Source organism: Botrytis sinoallii (assembly GCF_014898435.1).
Source record: "Botrytis sinoallii strain Bc 23 chromosome Unknown BSIN_011, whole genome shotgun sequence".
In the NCBI taxonomy this organism is placed as follows: domain Eukaryota; kingdom Fungi; phylum Ascomycota; class Leotiomycetes; order Helotiales; family Sclerotiniaceae; genus Botrytis; species Botrytis sinoallii.
The window spans coordinates 1,020,931-1,039,159 of record NW_024066038.1 but is presented as its reverse complement, the minus strand read 5'-3'; the positions used below and the strand labels follow the sequence as shown (position 1 = coordinate 1,039,159).

Sequence of the window (18,229 nt, the reverse complement as noted above, 5' to 3'; positions counted from 1 at the left end):
GCCTATAGGAAAATACACTCAGGGATGAAAGATTATCCTCTCTTCTTTTCTTACAAATATATATCTAGTTTTTAATTATATATTGCTTAAGATGTAAATCTAACACAGACATCTGCCCGTGATTTTCATTAATGACGAGATTGATGTTGAAATGATTTGAACTGACTATCACCCTGTAAAGGAAAATAGAGGTAATAGGTGGTTGGCTTATAGAAAAAAGAGCATAGGGAAAAGAGAAAAGAGAAGAATAGAATATTTTATACTTTTTCTTCTTTGTTTTCTAAACCCTCAATATTTATCCATCTAGCGATAATATATATATCTAGCTTTCCCGAGGTCTTTCAACTATACTATTCATTTACTTAAATTAATTGACTAATAGTAAGAAATCGAGTTAACAAACAGAAATTAATAAGTAACTTATCAAGGGTTATAAAAAACTAGGGTTCAATTAATAAAGTATAGAATTCTATAGAAAATCAAAAAGGAATCCAAAGGATTTCTAAAATGATATAGTCTCTTAAATGTATTATATAATCTAACAGCCTCGCTCCTTTTCATAACTTAAAAAGACAATCAATTCGCAACTCTAATATCGCTAGATATTTACTCAGATAATCAAACTTCTTTCTTCCAATTATTTCAATCATATTACAATTTCTATTAAAAATTCATTCCCCTCCCCTCATAAGTATTTTTCGCTTTCGCTTAGATATTCGCGTCGTCAGGGTCAATGTGTGATCACGTGACATAATACCGAGCTCATTTTTCAATTTCTATCATTACTACTATTACTATAAAAGAGTAGAAGGTGGTAGGGTCATAGAGTAGTCCTTCGCATATACCATAGAGAAGTCACTGCAACATAGCGCCTCTGGCGGAGGAGAGGAGAGGAAGGCTCTACATAGCGTTTCACAAGACGTACTAGAAATTGAGTGGAAACTGACTATCGTTTCTAAACTATACAAAGAAGAGCTATAAATACTAGCTACAGAAAGGGTCACGTGACCAGCACTAAGTTTCGCTCACATTACTACATCTATTATTACTATTATTACTACTATTACTACTATTACTACTATTACTACTATTACTACTATTACTACTATTACTACTATTACTATTATTACTACTATTATTACTATTATTACTACTATTATTACTATTATTACTACCATTACTATAACTAGTATTCCTCTCAGAAAGCAAGAAAGCAAGATAATTAAAAACCTCAGGTCCACCTCGTCTCTACTCACTCATAATTAACTTAGTGATTTATTGATTTATTGATTTATTAATTTTATTTATTCTTTTTCCTATATATCTAAACCAAACTCAATAACCGAGTATCTTCCTTTCCCTTCCCTTCTCTTCTCTTCCACTTTTCCCACTTCCCCTTTCCACTTCCCCCTTTCCACATCCACATCCACTCCATCTCCACCCCGCTCTTCCCCCCACATAACAACATTACTCTCTCCCACCTGCACCACCTACACCACCTCCACCACCCAAACAACTTACAAAACAAATAGAATAGCAAACTTCATAAACTCATTATAATTCATAATCCATAAATCTCCCCCGCTCTCTCTCATCCGCCTCTTCTTTCATCCACCTCCTCTCACCCCATACTATTCAATACCATCCCATCCAAGCCCCAAGTCACCAAACCCGCAATCTCAGATCGCACATCATTATCAATAAGTCAACCGGTGACCTCCATCCGAATTGAATCGAATCGAATCCAAGAAAAAAAAAAAAAAAAAAAAGAGAAAAACCTGTATACAAAAAACCGGGTTCGCACCCATCCAACCATCTCATGAAATTTTTAAAAATTTTCCCCTCTCCCATTCTTTCATTCTTTCATTCATTAATCATGTCTTGTTTAATAGAGCAAAACTCAAACACTATTAGTTCTCCTCCTAACCACTACCGGTTTCTGCGCATGTATAACCACCAATTTGAAACTCGCGTTCCACTTTTCGCATTCATCCAAGACCTTGATATCGGTAAAGATGCTTTTCGTTTCTTTCCCCTTGGGGTCTCCTCCCTCTTTCTCGTCATTCTCCATCTTGGTTTTCGATTCAAAAGCAAGTAAAGAAGCTTCATAACATCTTCCATACCACCACCTTCCCACTTTCGCTACCATGCGAGTAATACTCTCATCTGCAGATTCACTTTCCTCCTTCATCATTTCGGCCAAACTTCGTTCTTCTTTCTTCTCCTTTTGTCGATTAACCTCCTCGATTTCCTTCTCCTTGCCGCTCCTAACCCGTTCCAATACTCCCACCACTGGAATCCCCACCCGACAACTCTTCACATCCCCAAATGCTCTCACTCCAAGTCCTCTCAAAATCATATCTCCCAAACTGCCCAACACAACACCCTCATCTCTATTCTTCAATCTCGTTTTGAGACCTCGCACAGCGCGGCGAGTACGAGGTCCCATATTCAACATATCGAGATCGAGAAGTGTAATCTCAATGTATCCACCTGGTTTGAGTACGCGTCGAGATTCGGAGAGGATGTGATTGTAAACTTGAGTTGTGAGAGAGGAAGGAAAGCGGAAAATTACGGTGCTAAATGTAGAAGAAGAGAAGGGAAATTTGGAAGTGCTGCTGAGAGGAGAAAATTGAATTTGTCGGTGGTTAGGAGGTGGAAGTAAATAGGAAGGATTTTTGGGATTAGTGGTCGGAGGAGGGGCGGTAGGGGATAGATTGTAGAAAGTGCAAGTCGGATAAGTTTCTGCAGCATAGAAAGACCAGTCGTCTAATTTGTATCAGTTTCATGCCAGGGATAAATATGGATCAAACATACCATTGCCAAGTCCATCAATAACCAAAATGGAATGACATTTCGTCCTGGGTCCATCCATCAAATTGCCTACCTCATCCCTAGCTGGACTAAACAATACATTCCCAAAAGTAAGCCATTTACTAACACTCATACTTCCAACTCTCAAATTCACTTGCGAAATTGGAGAACTGCTTTCTTCAGATTCAATTCTCAAAAGACTAGCTCCTGAAATCCGTGATGTATTACTCGAACCAGATTTCCTTGATTCGACTATCGAAAGGTGTTGAGATTGCGTTGAATGAACAGAATCGTTGCGTTTGAGTAATTCGGGAGAGAAGGCCGGAGCTGTTGACGATGGTTTCGATTTCAACGCATCTTGATCTTCAGCTTTCACAGTCGCATCCACATCGACGCTAAAGCAACTCGACGCTATAGAGGTAATAGCAGATCTTCGACGTGGCAGTTCAGGCAATTCGCGATTAGGAAAAGGAGAAGCCTGAAGCATGGGCTTAATCATGCGGGTAGAGGGACTTTGATACGTTTCATATTGAAATGGAACACCATAAGATGATGTCGTAGAAACAATGCGAGATTTCCTCGTCGTACTTTCCGTTTCGATCAAATCGTCGTATTCATCCCATACTTCATCTTCCGCTAATGCCGAATCGGGTTCGGGGATAATTGCCGTAATCTCAGCACCATTAATTGTGCTCGAACTACTCGTCGTAGCTGTGGAATTATTCCTAGGAGACCTTCTTGGTGAAAAGGATAGAAATTCTCCTTGATACGATGGTGGACTACTGAATTTCGCTGGGTAAGTTTCAGGGCTAGAAAACTTCGGTGGACTTGCTCCCAAAGCAACTGAATTAGCATCAAATGAAGATACATCCATGGCAGGTTGTATAGTGCTCAATCGTGCAAATGGTCTCGAGAAAGATATTGGAGATGTAGCTTCAGGTCTTGCAGAGACCACTTTTGGGATCCGACCAACTTGTTGGAGGCGACTCGGTCGAATAGGTGTCACTTCTCTCTGAACCTGAGATTCTATTTGAGTCTGAGGAACTTGCGGTGATGAAGGCATTATCAATTCCGGTGGTGAAAAAGCAACGGTTGCTGGAACCATCTCTGGAAGCGAAGGTGCCATTGCCGTTTGAAGTTCTTCGATACGTCGGATATTTTCCTTATAATTGCTAAACCTAAGCTCGTTCAATTGCTCATCAGTTAGTCCTACCACCTCTGAATCTCTCAAAATTTCCGCTAGATCCACACTATCGGTATCTTCTGGCTCATCAGAAAACTCAAACATAGCGTAGTGTGGTATCGGTTTAACAGGCTGTCTACCAATGGTGACAGGTACCGCATCGTATTTAATCTCGGTCTCTGATTTTGGTGCGTGTCGATGAAAGAAATTCCACTTCCGTGGTGACCTTGCTCGCTTCTCCAATTTTCCCGGCTTACCAGGTTGGGCTTGTCTTCCACGCTCGGCTTCTTCTTCCAATTCTAGTTGTGATTCTCCAGACATTAAGCTAGGATCCAGGCTGCTTATCGAAGATGAAGGAACTTTCGTTGTGATATTTAGTTGTTGAGGGATATTCACAGTTGTTGTCGCACTATTGAGACGTTGGATCGACCTTCGGAATGCAATGGATGGTTTCTTTGAATCATCTTCATCTTGGCTATCGGAAGGTCTTCTAACTTTGGAAGAACCTACAGTAGAAGTTCTCTTACTATTTTCCTTTGGAATTGCCGATGGTTGCGGGATGGTTCTGGGCGCCTTTTGACTCAAACTAGTCTGAGAAATATTCTGATCTAGTGCAGAAAGACTAGTATTACTCTCTGTACGACTGACAACTTCAACAATAGAGTTGCGATTCTCCTTTATAGTTCCACCACCGGATATGATAACAGGGCTCATACGATCCCGGAAAAATGGATCCGTGGTATCCAATTGATCTTTGGACGTTGGAGCTCCACTCAAACTTCTTTCCCGAGGCTTACCGGCAGTGGATCTGGTAGTAGTACGCCCACGTAGAGCATATCTTGTATACCCTTCATGGCCAGTACCTGCAGCTGGTCCTTTCTTTTGAGATTTTTCTGTCGAGAGAGTTGTCACTTCAGGGGCTGTCTTTGTCCTTCGACCAAAAAGTCCAAAACGATGCTTTCCACTATCAACACTTGGACTTGGAGTGCGAGTCATGCGATTTCGAGAAGGTGGCCTGAGGCTTGGGATTATTCCAAGACCGGCAGGTGCTGGAGTAGGATCCCGATGTAGTGGGTGGACTGGTACTGGAGATGGGTTCCGGGATGACTCTAGTGATGCTTGAGTCATTGAAGTTTGAAGAGGAGATGATGCTGCTCTTTGTGAGGAAACGCTATTGCTTTTGTTGTGTGTAAACCGCATGCCAGTAAAGTTGCTCTGAAGTACTGCAAAGTCTTCAATCTGGGACCTCAAATCCGGGGTACCATCCCTGCTAGGCCTTCTTGGGGGTGAAGGTCTATCGATCGTCTCTATCAATGGAACTGATGGCCTCGGAGGCGATGACATCGGAGATGAAATCGGTCCTGCGTATGATGGGTTTGGAATGGCTCTGGTAGGTGACACTTTTTCTTGCGGCGACCTCTGAAACTGATTAGACGACTTACGAGGTGGTGGACTAGGTGGAAGAGAAGACAAAGACTTCTTCTTCTTATGAAGCTTATCCCGAGATTTCCCATCCGCCTTTACCGTAGAATTAGACGAAGAAGAATTAACAGACTCTCGTAACGATGGTAGCCCACGTGAATCGATGATTGCATTGTTGAGCTCGTTCGATGCATCGCTTTCGCGTCTCCGAGTAACAGGTGGCCTAGTCCTAGTGGGACTACTTCCTCGACGATTTGGAATGCTAGACTTGAAAGGCACAAAGATGCTAGGCGATACAGACGACATCGAAGTAGGAGTCGTATCTCTACTATAAGCGCTTGGACCCGGTGACTCGGAAAACCTTGTAGAGGGACTTGCACTGTATCCGCTTCCACTATATCCGCTGTACCTTTTGTGACTGGATCCCGAACTTACAAATCCCGCCGACATTGAAGGAGTTGGAGGAGATATATCGGGAGTCTTTAATTTGTAGGGAATATTGGATCCAAACTTAGCATTCAACCCCTCGCGGTGTTGTTCCGGTCTCGTTCGATATCTATCCAACTCCGGTATAATCCGTGGCGGTACTTCCTTGATAGAAGATGAGGAAACCTTTCGAACTTGCTGTGAGGCTTCCATACGTGGATGTCCTGGGTTAATTGAAGCTGGAGTGGTAGGCTTAGGTTCAGATACATGGCCCCAATTAGCTGGGGAACTATTCGCGGTCCTAGCCGTTGTTGGCCGACTAAGCTCAGCATGTTGAGCTATCGATGAGGGCTTTCTCCTCAACACATTTCCAGACACGTTTCCATTGATGGCCGGAACCAGATGAATGGTCGAGACATCCCCATTTGAACGAGCTCCAGCTCCTAATAAAGGTGCTGTCGTTCCTCTGGATCCAGTCTCGGATTTTGATCTCGGTACTGGCGACGGTTGTCGTATGCTCGGCCGGGGTAGCTGTGTCTGCTGATTTAACTCCAAATTTGCCCTTCTTTGCTCTCTTCTGGATTTAATATATGCACTATCGTCTCTTACGCCCCTTGGCTTGCTAACTTCTTGTGGCTGGGTCTGGCGTGGAACTCTTCTTTGCGATACTGTGACATTTGGCCTGGATGGTAAACCAAATTGCATATTGTTGGATGCCATGATTTCTTGCTTCAAGTAACATTCTTCAAGAAAAGGTGTGTGTGGATCCACCGGTGGTTATAAGCAGTGACAAGGGTATATTCTTGACATTTAATCTATGGTATATGTAAAAACAACCTTGTTTTCAATGAGAAAGTCAATGTCTTTTCAGGACTAAAGCCAGTGAGTATAGTGACGGACAATGAAGGAAGTGGTAAGGTATAATACCTTTTTAGAACTCTCTTAGATTATCAAGTCGGGGGATCTGCGTCTCATTGAAGATTTTATTGCATAGAAATATTGAAAGGCGAGATGGTGTGGTCGTAATGGCAGGAAATTAATGTGTATCCAATATATCTGGATTCGAGCACGTGAAGGCAACAAATGGATAATGAAAAACGTATGATCACCGCCAGGGTAGGGTATCTCAGGGTATGGGTATGGATATTGAAACAAAGCAAAAGCTATAGGAAATCCCGAAAATACAACGAAAGATTAAGTTGACTATTCAAGAGTCAAAAGCAACAAAAGCAGAAAAGAGAAAGAAGAAAAGAGAAGAAAAAAAATGCCGATGATTTTCTTAAGAATTATTTTTGAGGAATACCAGTCGTTGTGGTTGTGGTTGATAATAAAGGTCGTACCTAGCGGGAAAAGGATAGGTAGGGCCTAGAGTGTGGGGACTGTCACCGTATAGTTTTCTCGTCAAAATAATGGAGACGATACCTTTTTGAGACGAGAGAGCGATAGAGCGATAGAGCGACACATAGAGCGATAAACCACTGGCGCCGATTGGAGTTTTGGTTCCTGCAGCTCGATGGAGTCTCGACATTGGATTGATTTATTTTTGGTTGCACTTGGAGCAGCAAGAGTGCGGGACGTAATATAACATAGCGTACGAATGAATTCTGGTTATATGCAAAGGATAGGTATGGAGGTATGATATGTACGTAGGTGTGCGTACATGTATGGAGAATGTACCAATAATTCGATTCCACCCCGAATGAACCAAGAGTTCTGGGTATGCGGTGGAGAGCGATACATGAGAGAGTCATCATGATTTCTCGAGATCCTAGGAAGCTGGAGGCGGTATCATAGGCTACCTAGGTATTCTCCGTTCGTGCCCGGTACTTGCTTGCGTTGTGGCGTTCTCGTGGTTGTGAGGTCCCATCTGCTCAACCATTTGTCGGAAGGATTGGGTCTCTTTCACGGTCCATCGACATGGGCATATGTGACTGTGCCTCTGGAGTAGCCGATGAGACGAAGATCTTGATATGAATAAAGATTAGTGACCGTTAAATTGAGGCCTAAGATGTAAAGCTAGTAGGATAAAGAGTCAAAAGCAAAAGCAAAAGTAAAAAGCAAAAAGTCCAGTCTAGTCATTGTGTTCTCAATTGAGTCGTTTGGAAGATCACAATTCTCGGGTTTGGTGTACATGTAAGGGTTAGAGAGTATCTGCATAATGAAAAAGAGGTAAATGCAAGGCAAAACAGTCATGTTAGAATGGCCGATATGGACTCGAAAGCCTATGATCTGCTTCTTGGGCCTCATTCCAAGATTCATTGGTAAACGACGAAGCTTGGTTTGGTGGTGAGGAGGCAATAATTGCTTGGACAATATACATACCTAGCTACCCAGCTACCCAGCGACCCAGCTATTTTGTGATTATAATTTTCTAACCATACACCCGTCTATCCATCACATACTCCGTAAATCACATAACGAGTCAACGAGTCAATTTTGGCTCAAGATCCGATTGCAGAGTTTTCGTGTTAAACGCCAAATCATCATTCGTCGGGTATAACAAGGTTACATTGATGAGACAGCCCGAGTCCGAGATAATTGGTAGATGAGACAGCCAAAATAATGGATAATTGGTAGATAATGGATAACATATCGTGAACGATTGAGGTGACTAGATGGTATGATTTGTGAATTTTCCCATTGGTTTAATCCTGACGATGATCGAAATGATTGATATGTAGGTACTACGATGTGAATCATGTGATGTAGTCTCAGATTCCAAAGCGCGCTTGTTGCACGCCCAGTTGGGGGTTTTCTTCTTTCTTTGCCCATGTGCTGAGCGGGTCTTTTGCGCTTCTGCCATGCCATCGTCGTATGTGTTGGTTGGTAATTTGGTTGAAAAGGTTGGTAACATTGTACTTGGGTGACATTCATTCTCACCGTCCGTGGTTATTGAAGTTTGGGTGTTGGGTTGGACTAAACGTTGTCAAGCGCCTTCCTGAACTAGACGACTAAGGTGCCTACTACCAATTACCTATTACCTTTTCTGTACATCACACATCACACATCGAACATCGCACATCGCACATCGTACACCACATCAGCTTTCAGCAAGAATCCCCGTAAACTGGCCTCTCATCATCTCATATGGTGACGGGCTCAACACTAACAATCCGGGGTTTAGATGAACGAGCCTATAAGACCCAATCTCCAGACGTAAACCTGGTACGGAGCGGCTCGAAGGAACCTTTCTCCTTTCCATTCCGCGTCGGAGTAATATCATGATGCTACATTGCTATTGCTCTGGTACTCTACGATAGGATGAGTGCAGAATATCTTTACCCGTCTCCCTGTACGATATCTTCAACCATACAAAGTTCTCACCCGTCTATGGATCCTGAAGGATTGATCACCTATCCATAATGTACTCGAGTGGTCAAAAACAGTTAGGAATGCAATATGTTCATCAATTGTTCATCAATTAGCCATACTGTATACATGACATCTTAGCTCGTGAACCCTTGTCCACAATATATCCAAATGAGAAGAGAGTACGTAGTATTCCGTTGAGTGATTGAGCCCAGTAATTACATCGACTTACTTGCCCATCAAGAAATCAAGAAATCCAGCACTCCCACCGTACAAACACACAAACAGTAAAATCAAATCACCAGTCAGTCAATACAATTACTTCCTACTAATCTAAGCATATCGGCACACGCGAAACATACATACTAGGTATATACAAGGAACCGATACCTGCCCACACCCAACACCACAAATTCTTCTTCCCTTACCCAACACAGACAAATATCATTACGATCAACAAACAAAACACACAACACACACCAAACCCCAACATCAAATCAAATCAATACTCCATCCAACATTCCAATCCCGCCTCTACTACTCCGTCAACTCTCCAAATCCCATTCCATTCCGTTCCATTCCATTCCCTTCCCAAAATCCAATCTGTACGTGCGTGCACAAGTGACTCCCGTCCCAAAGTAACAGTTGGCAGTTGAGGCTGAGTGAACATCCATCTATCCATACTCCGTACATACATATCCTCACGTTCCACCTACCGGTCTGAGAACCCCATACACATACACATAGGTACCTCACATACATACACATCTCCAAATCTTGGTACCTACATACCATAACCACAACCCCTTCCCAGACAAGCTGAAGTCTACCTACCCTCTACTCCATACCTAGCCACAATTCAACCCTATCATCCACCCCCACCCAACTCCACAACCGAAAGGCGAACTTGCTGCGTTGTCATACTCTACCTACCTAGGTACACAATCTCACAATGCGATGCGATGCAGAAAATCATCAACTGGGTCGCTGCACTGTGGCGAAGTACATACATACATAACCTTGGAATCCATCCATACCTAGGTAGCCCTGGAGATACACGACGATGGATCCATACGATGGAGAACATACATACCTACGCCACATATTGAATCCACACAATTCTTATGATTTTCTACACTACACTACACGATAGGTACCTAGGTACCGGATGTTGGTTTTTTTCTAGGTAGACCGGTTTCTATACTATGCGTTGGCAGGCAAATTTCTCAAATTTTTCGGGAGAGAAAAAAAAACCTCAAACTCAAATTCCAATTTTTTATTTTTATTTTTATTTTTATTTTATTCCTATTTTTACTTTTATTTTTAGGAGAAGAGAAGAGAAGAGAAGAGGGGGAAAGGGAATATCAATCAATCCATCAATCAAACGCGATAAAAACATCACCCACCGAAAACCCTTTTTCCGGGCCCCAGCACCGCACCGCAACCATCCATTCTCCAACTTCCAAGCCACGGGTGATGGATGAATTCCCACCGACCAGGGTTCTCGACCCTCTCATTGGACCACCAGAAGACGTACAAAGTACAGCTTTCCCTAACTTCGGGTCCAAAACGGTAACGTGATGCTCAAATGTATGGCTGTAAACCCAGTTACGTCTCGCCGTTCGATTATTCCGCTTTTCTGTCTGGAACATCGATGGCGTACTAGATTGGGGAAAATCGACTGTTCTGTCACATCATTGGATGAGGAAATTGTTGATCCAAGAGACCTTTTTCCGGGCATCGGCGTGCATGTCTTTTTAGGTGTGTAGATGCGGATATTTACCATTTTCTCTGCTACTCCTATCACATCTATAAAAGTCACTTGGGAATTTCCATTCGCGGTACTTGGTTCCATCAAATGCATAGTGCAGATCCTTCGGGAAGCTCAAAGGATAATCGTTGGACGTCAAGATTTCAATCGACCTTCCCCTGGCATTATCGAGTGCCTATTATATCTCTTGCTCAAATCACAAGTGGTTATTGGTTCCTTTTATTCTTCCCAACATTCAAAATTCCAACTATTGCATACTCATAATGATATATTTGTCCGAGACCTGGATGGACCTTGCGCCTGAACGTTGAAAACCATTGAAATAGATAAAATACAACTGCAAAAGTCCTCGTGGAAATGGCACTTGATCTGAATGCACGGACAGAGCTTGTTTTGACGTATCTTTTGGGAAATTGAAGCGCTCACGGGATCCGAAACAAGATGGAGTAAATGTTTCGTATCAATAGTATTCTGTAAATGATTAAGGCCGCTGAATTCCGTGGAAAATTAAAAAATCACTAGTATACAGGAACGCTAGCTAATCGTGTTGTTGCGACAGATAGCTATGTCATCTTCGTAGGTCCCTTTATTCAGCAGTTGCAAATCTCTTTGCTCTAGCTTCCGCCTTTGCCTTCTCAGCCGGGTTATCGGTGACACGACCTGCTGCAGGCGGTTTTGGACCGGACTTCTGCGCATTTCTTGGGCCCTGTTGTGATCTCCTGGAGTCTGGTGTTGGTCTCTTTGAATTTCTTCCTCCTTGTCTACCATCTTCCCGAGCTCTCTTTGGTCTTCTTTCCGGTAATGCGCTATCCAATCCCTCCACAATTTTACTGTTATCCAATCCGAATTTCTTCGCACGTTCTGCTAATTTCGCCGCCTCATCGTCCTCTGTGATGCCGAATCTCTTGGCTCTTGCAGCACGTTTCTCTGCCTCCTTCTGTGCATCAGACTTCTCAATACCGGCGCTGAAATCTTGTTTGGGTGCTTCTGGTACAGGTGCGACTTCAGTTGTGGTGGGACCCGAGGCTGCAATTGCACCATCTTCAGCTGTTGGAACACCTTCGCCTCCGGTAACCTTCAAATCTGTGGTTTTGGCAAGATCGATCGCAGGTTCTTGATTTGGAACTTTTGTAGGGTTGGGGATCTCTTCTTTTCCTCCAGCTGCAGCTATCGCGGCTTCTGCAGGTGCTGGCTTCTTTTCGTCGTCTTCGTCCCAATCGATTTCATCTTCTCCTGTTGTTGCTAAGAATTTTCAGCTCTAAATTTCTAGACCGCATTTTTCAATTGAACGTACCTGTAGCTTCAGCAGCGGGCGCTTTCTCGGATTCTTGTAACCTGGCGATCAAATCTGCCTTGTTGCCAGAGATAGGCAAGGATTTCTCTTGGAGGAGCTTCTTAAGCTCAGGGACCTTGAGTTGGGAATAGTCCGTCATCTTAGCGGTGTAGTTGTACTTTGAGTTGGGAAATTGGTGAGGTGATGAGAAATACAATGGCGGATCAGTATCTTGATTGAGTTGATGATTCTTGAGGTCAAAATTGTAATTGAAGTTGAGGTTAGGTATTTGATGGGATTCCTTTTAAGCCAGGAACGCGTCGAGATGGGAAATGCGACCAAGTATTTCGCGCCAACGTGTGGCTGTACCTTGATATTTTAGTACAGGGTGTGGCTGAAATGGACCTCGGGCCTCATTTCTTCCTCCCTTGTCCTGCCCTCCTGCCCTATCACTCTACCAAATCGTACGGTTGTAGTTATGGTTTCTATAATTCTATGAGTGAAATCACGTTATGTAAAAGATATACCACACTTGGGTACTGCTCATTTATCATTGTATCATTCCGAATTGCACCTCAAGTTTTGGTTCACATTTGGGGAATATGTGATGACCACGCGCTTCTAGAGAGTGTCTCTAACAACCTCAACAGATGTTCATACTGCCGTCACTGTGTGAAGATATCCTGCAGCGTGGGAACATTCTTTCTCATTCTTTACTACTTGATGGAAAAATTGATATCTCAGTTCTCAACATTTGCTCTAGAGAACATTGTGACAAGGCGGCATGGTGTTCTTAGTAATTCCGGCTCACTATCAAACATCCCATCAATATATACTCGCCCAGTGAAAGCCCGTCCATTACTTTTAATCTGAAAGGCTATTATTTTGAGAAGCTAATAATGGTTCTGCTGCAACAGATGATATGTTAGTTTGCATTCACTGCTGGATAGCTTGTAGCTTATTTTCTTGGAACTCTATTCTCCCGAGCACTACCGGCCCATAGAAAACATGTTTTAGTCTCAAGATATTCGTTTCACGGTTGCAAGTTCACCAAATCGAATTTCATTCGTTGGGTATGAAATTTTATTGTAATCTGAATTGACTATTGTTTCAAATCTCTGTTGGTAGAATGGCAAATAGCAGGCAGAGGAAAATAACAATGGATCTATCAAATTTTATGTCTATCATGAAAGCTTCAATTCCAAGATATCATTTCATCGCTAATGACTAAGGATCTTGAACGTCCAAGTGGTTGATGATTAGGTTTGCATCATGGAAGATCAGATATCGATTGAATGTGGATATTCGAATGTACGAACACTAGTGGACCCTTTGAGACGACGGAATTGTGAAATAAATCGTTAGACCCATCACACTAATGACAAACCATACGATCGGTACGTATTTAACCAAAACTCTGGCACATTTCACAGCCATGCGGTAGTGTGCGGTTGAATAGTCAGGCGGTTGATCTATTGGCCCTCTCTCCCTACGTAACCTTGGACGAGGAACAAAGTGAAGCTCTTGTATCAAAAGGTAGCTTCTGATTAAAACATTAGGAAACTCTTCCGGTTGATACACTAGGCGATACTTGCGTTAGTCATGTCTTACGCAAAGTCTTTTAGCATCAGAGGGAGTAAAATGGGACGAACAAATGTTGTGGAGACCGAGGAGTGTCTTCAGAACAACTCCCTGAGTTATCACTATGATCTCATTTCTCTCACGAAGACTGATGTGTCTCCAAAGGAAAGAGAGACCTACTTCCCTATTGTCAGAAAGCTCTTGTACAGTGACAACTGGAATTCCACGAGAAATCACATCTCTGAGGGCTATTTTCGCAGTTTGCTGACATCGAGGCACTGGCGAACAAAAAATATGGGTGATATGTTGCGCCATTAAAAATCGTTCGTTTAGGAATAGGCGAGCAAGTCTTCGTGCTTGTTCCTCCCCTTCAACCGTTAATAGTCCGGTGGAATCATCATGCTATAGGCATGAAATTAGCTGGCAATCTCTATAGGCGCACATTGAATATACGTACTTGAGCGTGTCTCATTACATGTATTATGGTGGTAGGGGGCGGCATGATGTCGTGAATGATGAATGATGAATTAATGTTTAGAGATCAGTGATAGGTGATGTGAAAGAATTATTGGTAAGTAGCAACATTTATAGTCCTCGAGATATCCTCAACTAAGACATTGTCGAGATACTGGAAAGTTCCTCAAACCCCGTTTCCATCCACTTCATTGTCCGAAGATTCGGGCAAGAATTTGGAGCAACTTACTCATTCTCCTACGGAACATAACTGGTCAACAGACACCATATTTAAATTCACATTTCAATTTATGTCTCAGGTTGGAAACGTGCTAAGTTTTTCAAATCATCTATTTTTACTCTCTGACATGACTCCTCGTAACATGCCAAAGTTTTGGGGTTTTACATCACCATTCTTTGTCGGACAGTGGCTACCTCTTCCGAAGTGCTACTCTCATAGACTAATCTCCTTAAAAGGGTGCCGCTCCATCTCTCTCGGTATATAGCTCAGTATATAAAGCTCTATTTTGATATTTTTTGTGTGAAAGCTTTACATGCAGATACTGCCAAACTATGTGGTGCCAATGAGCTTAATGAACGACGTATCCTTCGTCAGACCATGACAAAACGTAGATTTAGTGAGCTTCGCAAGGGTTCTGTAGCGCTTCTAGAGTGTTAGCAGAAGACCCTCGGGTAGCTGATTGGGTGGGAGCAACTACCAATGAGTTTTGGCAAGCGGCATCACAAATTATGAATGCTATGGTGCAACATCCTGGATCAAAAGAGTCCAGAACTGGTGGTATGATAGGTCTCGAGTGGTGTGAAATAGTTAGACTGATGCTTTTTTTTTTTTTGCATGGTAAATATTCACAATCAATCATACTCTGGTCCTGAAACAAAGAGATATTCTCACAAAGAATCATCCAAGGACTTTTTATATCTAAACTTCCAAATAACAAGAAACAAAGCAATAAAAAATCCATCTACAAAGAACCTCTCTGACAAAGAAATTAAAGAACAATCCTTAAACATCCACACCTCTATCATCACAACAAACCAGAACAAACCAGCCCCTATTCCCATATAACCCCTTCTCCCTCCCATCTAAAACTGCCTCTCCATCTCCAAAAGTCTCCTCAAAAACCACATACCATGAAATCCCATCATCAGGACCAGGTACCAGTTCTCCGGCCCGTCTTTTGGAGTATCAAACTGAACTTTCACTCCTCCACCCAAATGGCGGAATGAAATCACCCAACACATTTCTTCTTCATCCAAGAAAAAATGTATTGGAGGTAAGTACGATACGAAAACAAAACTAGGAATTACTAATATGTGTACTAGGTAGATAAACGAGATCGAGAGAAGGGATGTAGTCGAGAAATCGCAGAGAGGTTGTTGGGAAACTGACTAGTTCTTGTGATGGATTGCGAACCTGATTCTCTTTTTTTTCTTTTGGCTTTTGGGCTTTTTGGTTTTTTTGGATCTAATGAAATTTTATTTTTCAGGAAATTTTTGGACTTTTTGTTATGGGGGATTGTGATTGTGAATGTGATTGAAGGTGTTTTTGTGAGAGATCTTATTGTAAGTGTATACAGGCTTTCTTTGTAATGATTATTGTGTTGAGACAATGTTATCAAGAGGAGATATATCTCTTGATGGCTAATAATATCCAGTGCACATACAGGAAATTGGTCACTTTCAACGGATATGATTCAATTTTTTCTACTGAGTTCTATGGAACTATCAAAGTACATTAAATTAAGCAGACTTTGTGTAAAAGAACAAGTAAATCGCCAAAGTATAAGACGTGTGAATACCATCCTCATATGACAGACATATCATTCGAAGTTCCAAGAACATCATGGAGTATATGCTATTATCCGAAGACGACAAGTCCCCGGCCCTCTTTAGTACTATCACGAGAATATTATCTCAGTCCAGTCATCCCAGATGGTGGTGGTGAGAGGAGATATCTCTTTACTTGCCCAGGTGCTCTATGGTATTTCTCTGCCTACGAGCTGTGCCGTCTCCTCCCTGCCACCTGCACCTTATTCAAATTGCTGTTCTGAATTATCAATGCCGTGCTTTTTTTTAGGGGGGGGGGATTGGTGAAAGCTTATATTTCCAGGTCGGTCCTCATACTCAAACTTCTGGGAAAAGGCCAAGAGGGGTGTCTGGCTTACTCGACATTTATTCTTCGATGAATATAGCCCTATCTCATCGGTATGATCCTAAGAGGTACCGATAAAATTGAGATGAGAGTCTGTCCTGACAAAACCCTTTTGCAACATCAATAAACTTCGGCTCAAATATGACTTTGGTGCATGATTCTAAAGAGCTTCCATCCAGTCTCTGAATACATCCTCATGCCTAACTAATCCATAAGTTCAGAACCAAGTGGGGACCAGCCACCGTCTGGATAACCCCAAGCGGCAGTGTAGATGTATTTGTATTTTTTGGAAACGCCACAAGTTGCTGCTATTTTAAAAAAGGTTCGCTCATCATCATCATCATCATCATCATCAGCCGATCTCTTACGAGCCCGGATGCTAAATTTTGAACATTCTATAACACCGTCCGGCAACTTTTTGTCTCGTCTATTTACTTTGATTTTTGGCAAGTCGATTTTCCAAGTTTGTGAATCTCCAATTCTTCTGAAACCAGCTTCTACCTGTGGAATTCGTCCCATTTCGGCAGTCCACGTTGTATCTAATTTCCAACCGCGTTTAACATAATCTGATGAAGAGTTAGGTTTGGCACGATCGATGTCGTTAGTTTCGAAAGAGACAAGTTTGTGTTCAGCTAGAGCCTTCGGAAATAGGCAATAAGCTTTATTCCATGTGATGAAGTTTATTTGGGCCGTAGTCAATGAATCCTTGAGAGTACCTGCCGTGTATAGACCATTACCAATGGAATCATCGTCACCGCCATTTCTACAACACCATTCGTTTTGAAGGTATGATACCTGGATGCGCCTGATGCTGCCATCTGTTACAGCCCTTTTATATAGTCTTACCTAATTAACAATCAGTATATTTATTCAGGTATTGGGAAAAGAAAACACACTTTCGAACAGCCTCCCTTTTTCCTACAACACATACAAATGCCCAATCCATCAACAATATACAGCTCCTTTTCAGTGAAATAATTTGCAAAAGCTTCTGCATGACTTCCAGAGCTAGCTACCATTTCCATTGCGGCATCACTTCCATCTAGTAATTTGAATGGAACACCGGTCTTATTGCGATCAAAGAATTGTAGTGCGATTTGACCAGTAATAAAGACATTGTGCATTCCCATTCGTGCTCTAAACTGATCAGTATCAACGACGTAGTAGGAAAGTTGTTTGCGGATATTCCATTGAGATCTCAGGACTCTTGCGTAAAGATCTTTGAACCTTCGAGTGGTACGACGGAGCGAGCTAAGATCTTTGATTTCGAGATGAGAGCAGATCTGATCGAAAATTAGGTCGTTATCAAAGACGGATTCGCATAGCTCCGATTCGAAAGAGTTTTTTGGGGCTGGAGGCTTGGGTTTGATTTCGTATTCGACTTTCGCCATCACAATCTTCGCCCGTCGTTGATTGATTTTCTTAGGCATCTTGATATTTGTCAGTGGATGATTGAGATCTGAAATATTTGAAGTATATGTTGTGGTTCTAGAATGTCCTGGATACTTTGTCGAGGTGAGATGGAAAAAGCAAGTGGAGAGGAATTATCTGGCTTTATATATTAGAGAAAAACGGGGTAAGAAAGGCTAGAAGTCCATGATGTACAATTTAAGACTAAGTTTGAATCTAGTCAATCAAGCTCTGCTCAAGCAAACTTCGAGAAAATGACTGTGAGGTGTACAGAGAATGTCAAACAAGAAATATACTGAGCTAGTATTTATAGCGTGTACTAAGCTCAGGCCAAATGAAGCTTGATAGTGTTGGTGTGGGGGATAGTATTAAGCTAGGTCCACTAGGTATTGATCGCTCCTTCAAAGATTGTCG

The 18,229-nt window shown here is 42.2% G+C and overlaps 4 protein-coding genes across 4 annotated transcripts; all 4 read right to left on the bottom strand.

The window, feature by feature from the left end:
- Positions 1 to 1,485: 1,485 nt before the first annotated feature.
- On the bottom strand, positions 1,486 to 7,109 carry EAF02_006954 (uncharacterized protein). Its single transcript, XM_038903002.1, has 3 exons — positions 6,773 to 7,109; positions 2,818 to 6,718; positions 1,486 to 2,769 (listed from the first exon to the last, which is right to left on the bottom strand). The coding sequence occupies exons 2-3, from the start codon at positions 6,563 to 6,565 to the stop codon at positions 1,901 to 1,903; spliced, it is 4,617 nt and encodes a 1,538-aa protein (XP_038757323.1). The 5' UTR covers positions 6,566 to 6,718; positions 6,773 to 7,109; the 3' UTR covers positions 1,486 to 1,900.
- A 4,402-nt stretch (positions 7,110 to 11,511) lies between these two features.
- Positions 11,512 to 12,358, bottom strand: EAF02_006953 (uncharacterized protein; the record flags this gene model as incomplete). The annotated part of the gene is made up of 2 exons (XM_038903001.1): positions 11,512 to 12,167; positions 12,220 to 12,358. 2 exons carry the CDS (start codon positions 12,356 to 12,358, stop codon positions 11,512 to 11,514), a joined length of 795 nt encoding a protein of 264 aa, XP_038757322.1.
- Positions 12,359 to 13,794: 1,436 nt separating this feature from the next.
- On the bottom strand, positions 13,795 to 14,281 carry EAF02_006952 (uncharacterized protein; the record flags this gene model as incomplete). Its single annotated transcript, XM_038903000.1, has 2 exons — positions 13,795 to 14,181; positions 14,237 to 14,281. 2 exons carry the CDS (start codon positions 14,279 to 14,281, stop codon positions 13,795 to 13,797), a joined length of 432 nt encoding a protein of 143 aa, XP_038757321.1.
- Positions 14,282 to 16,609: 2,328 nt separating this feature from the next.
- On the bottom strand, positions 16,610 to 17,835 carry EAF02_006951 (uncharacterized protein; the record flags this gene model as incomplete). Its single annotated transcript, XM_038902999.1, has 2 exons — positions 16,610 to 17,251; positions 17,302 to 17,835. 2 exons carry the CDS (start codon positions 17,833 to 17,835, stop codon positions 16,610 to 16,612), a joined length of 1,176 nt encoding a protein of 391 aa, XP_038757320.1.
- Between the last annotated feature and the right edge of the window lie 394 nt (positions 17,836 to 18,229).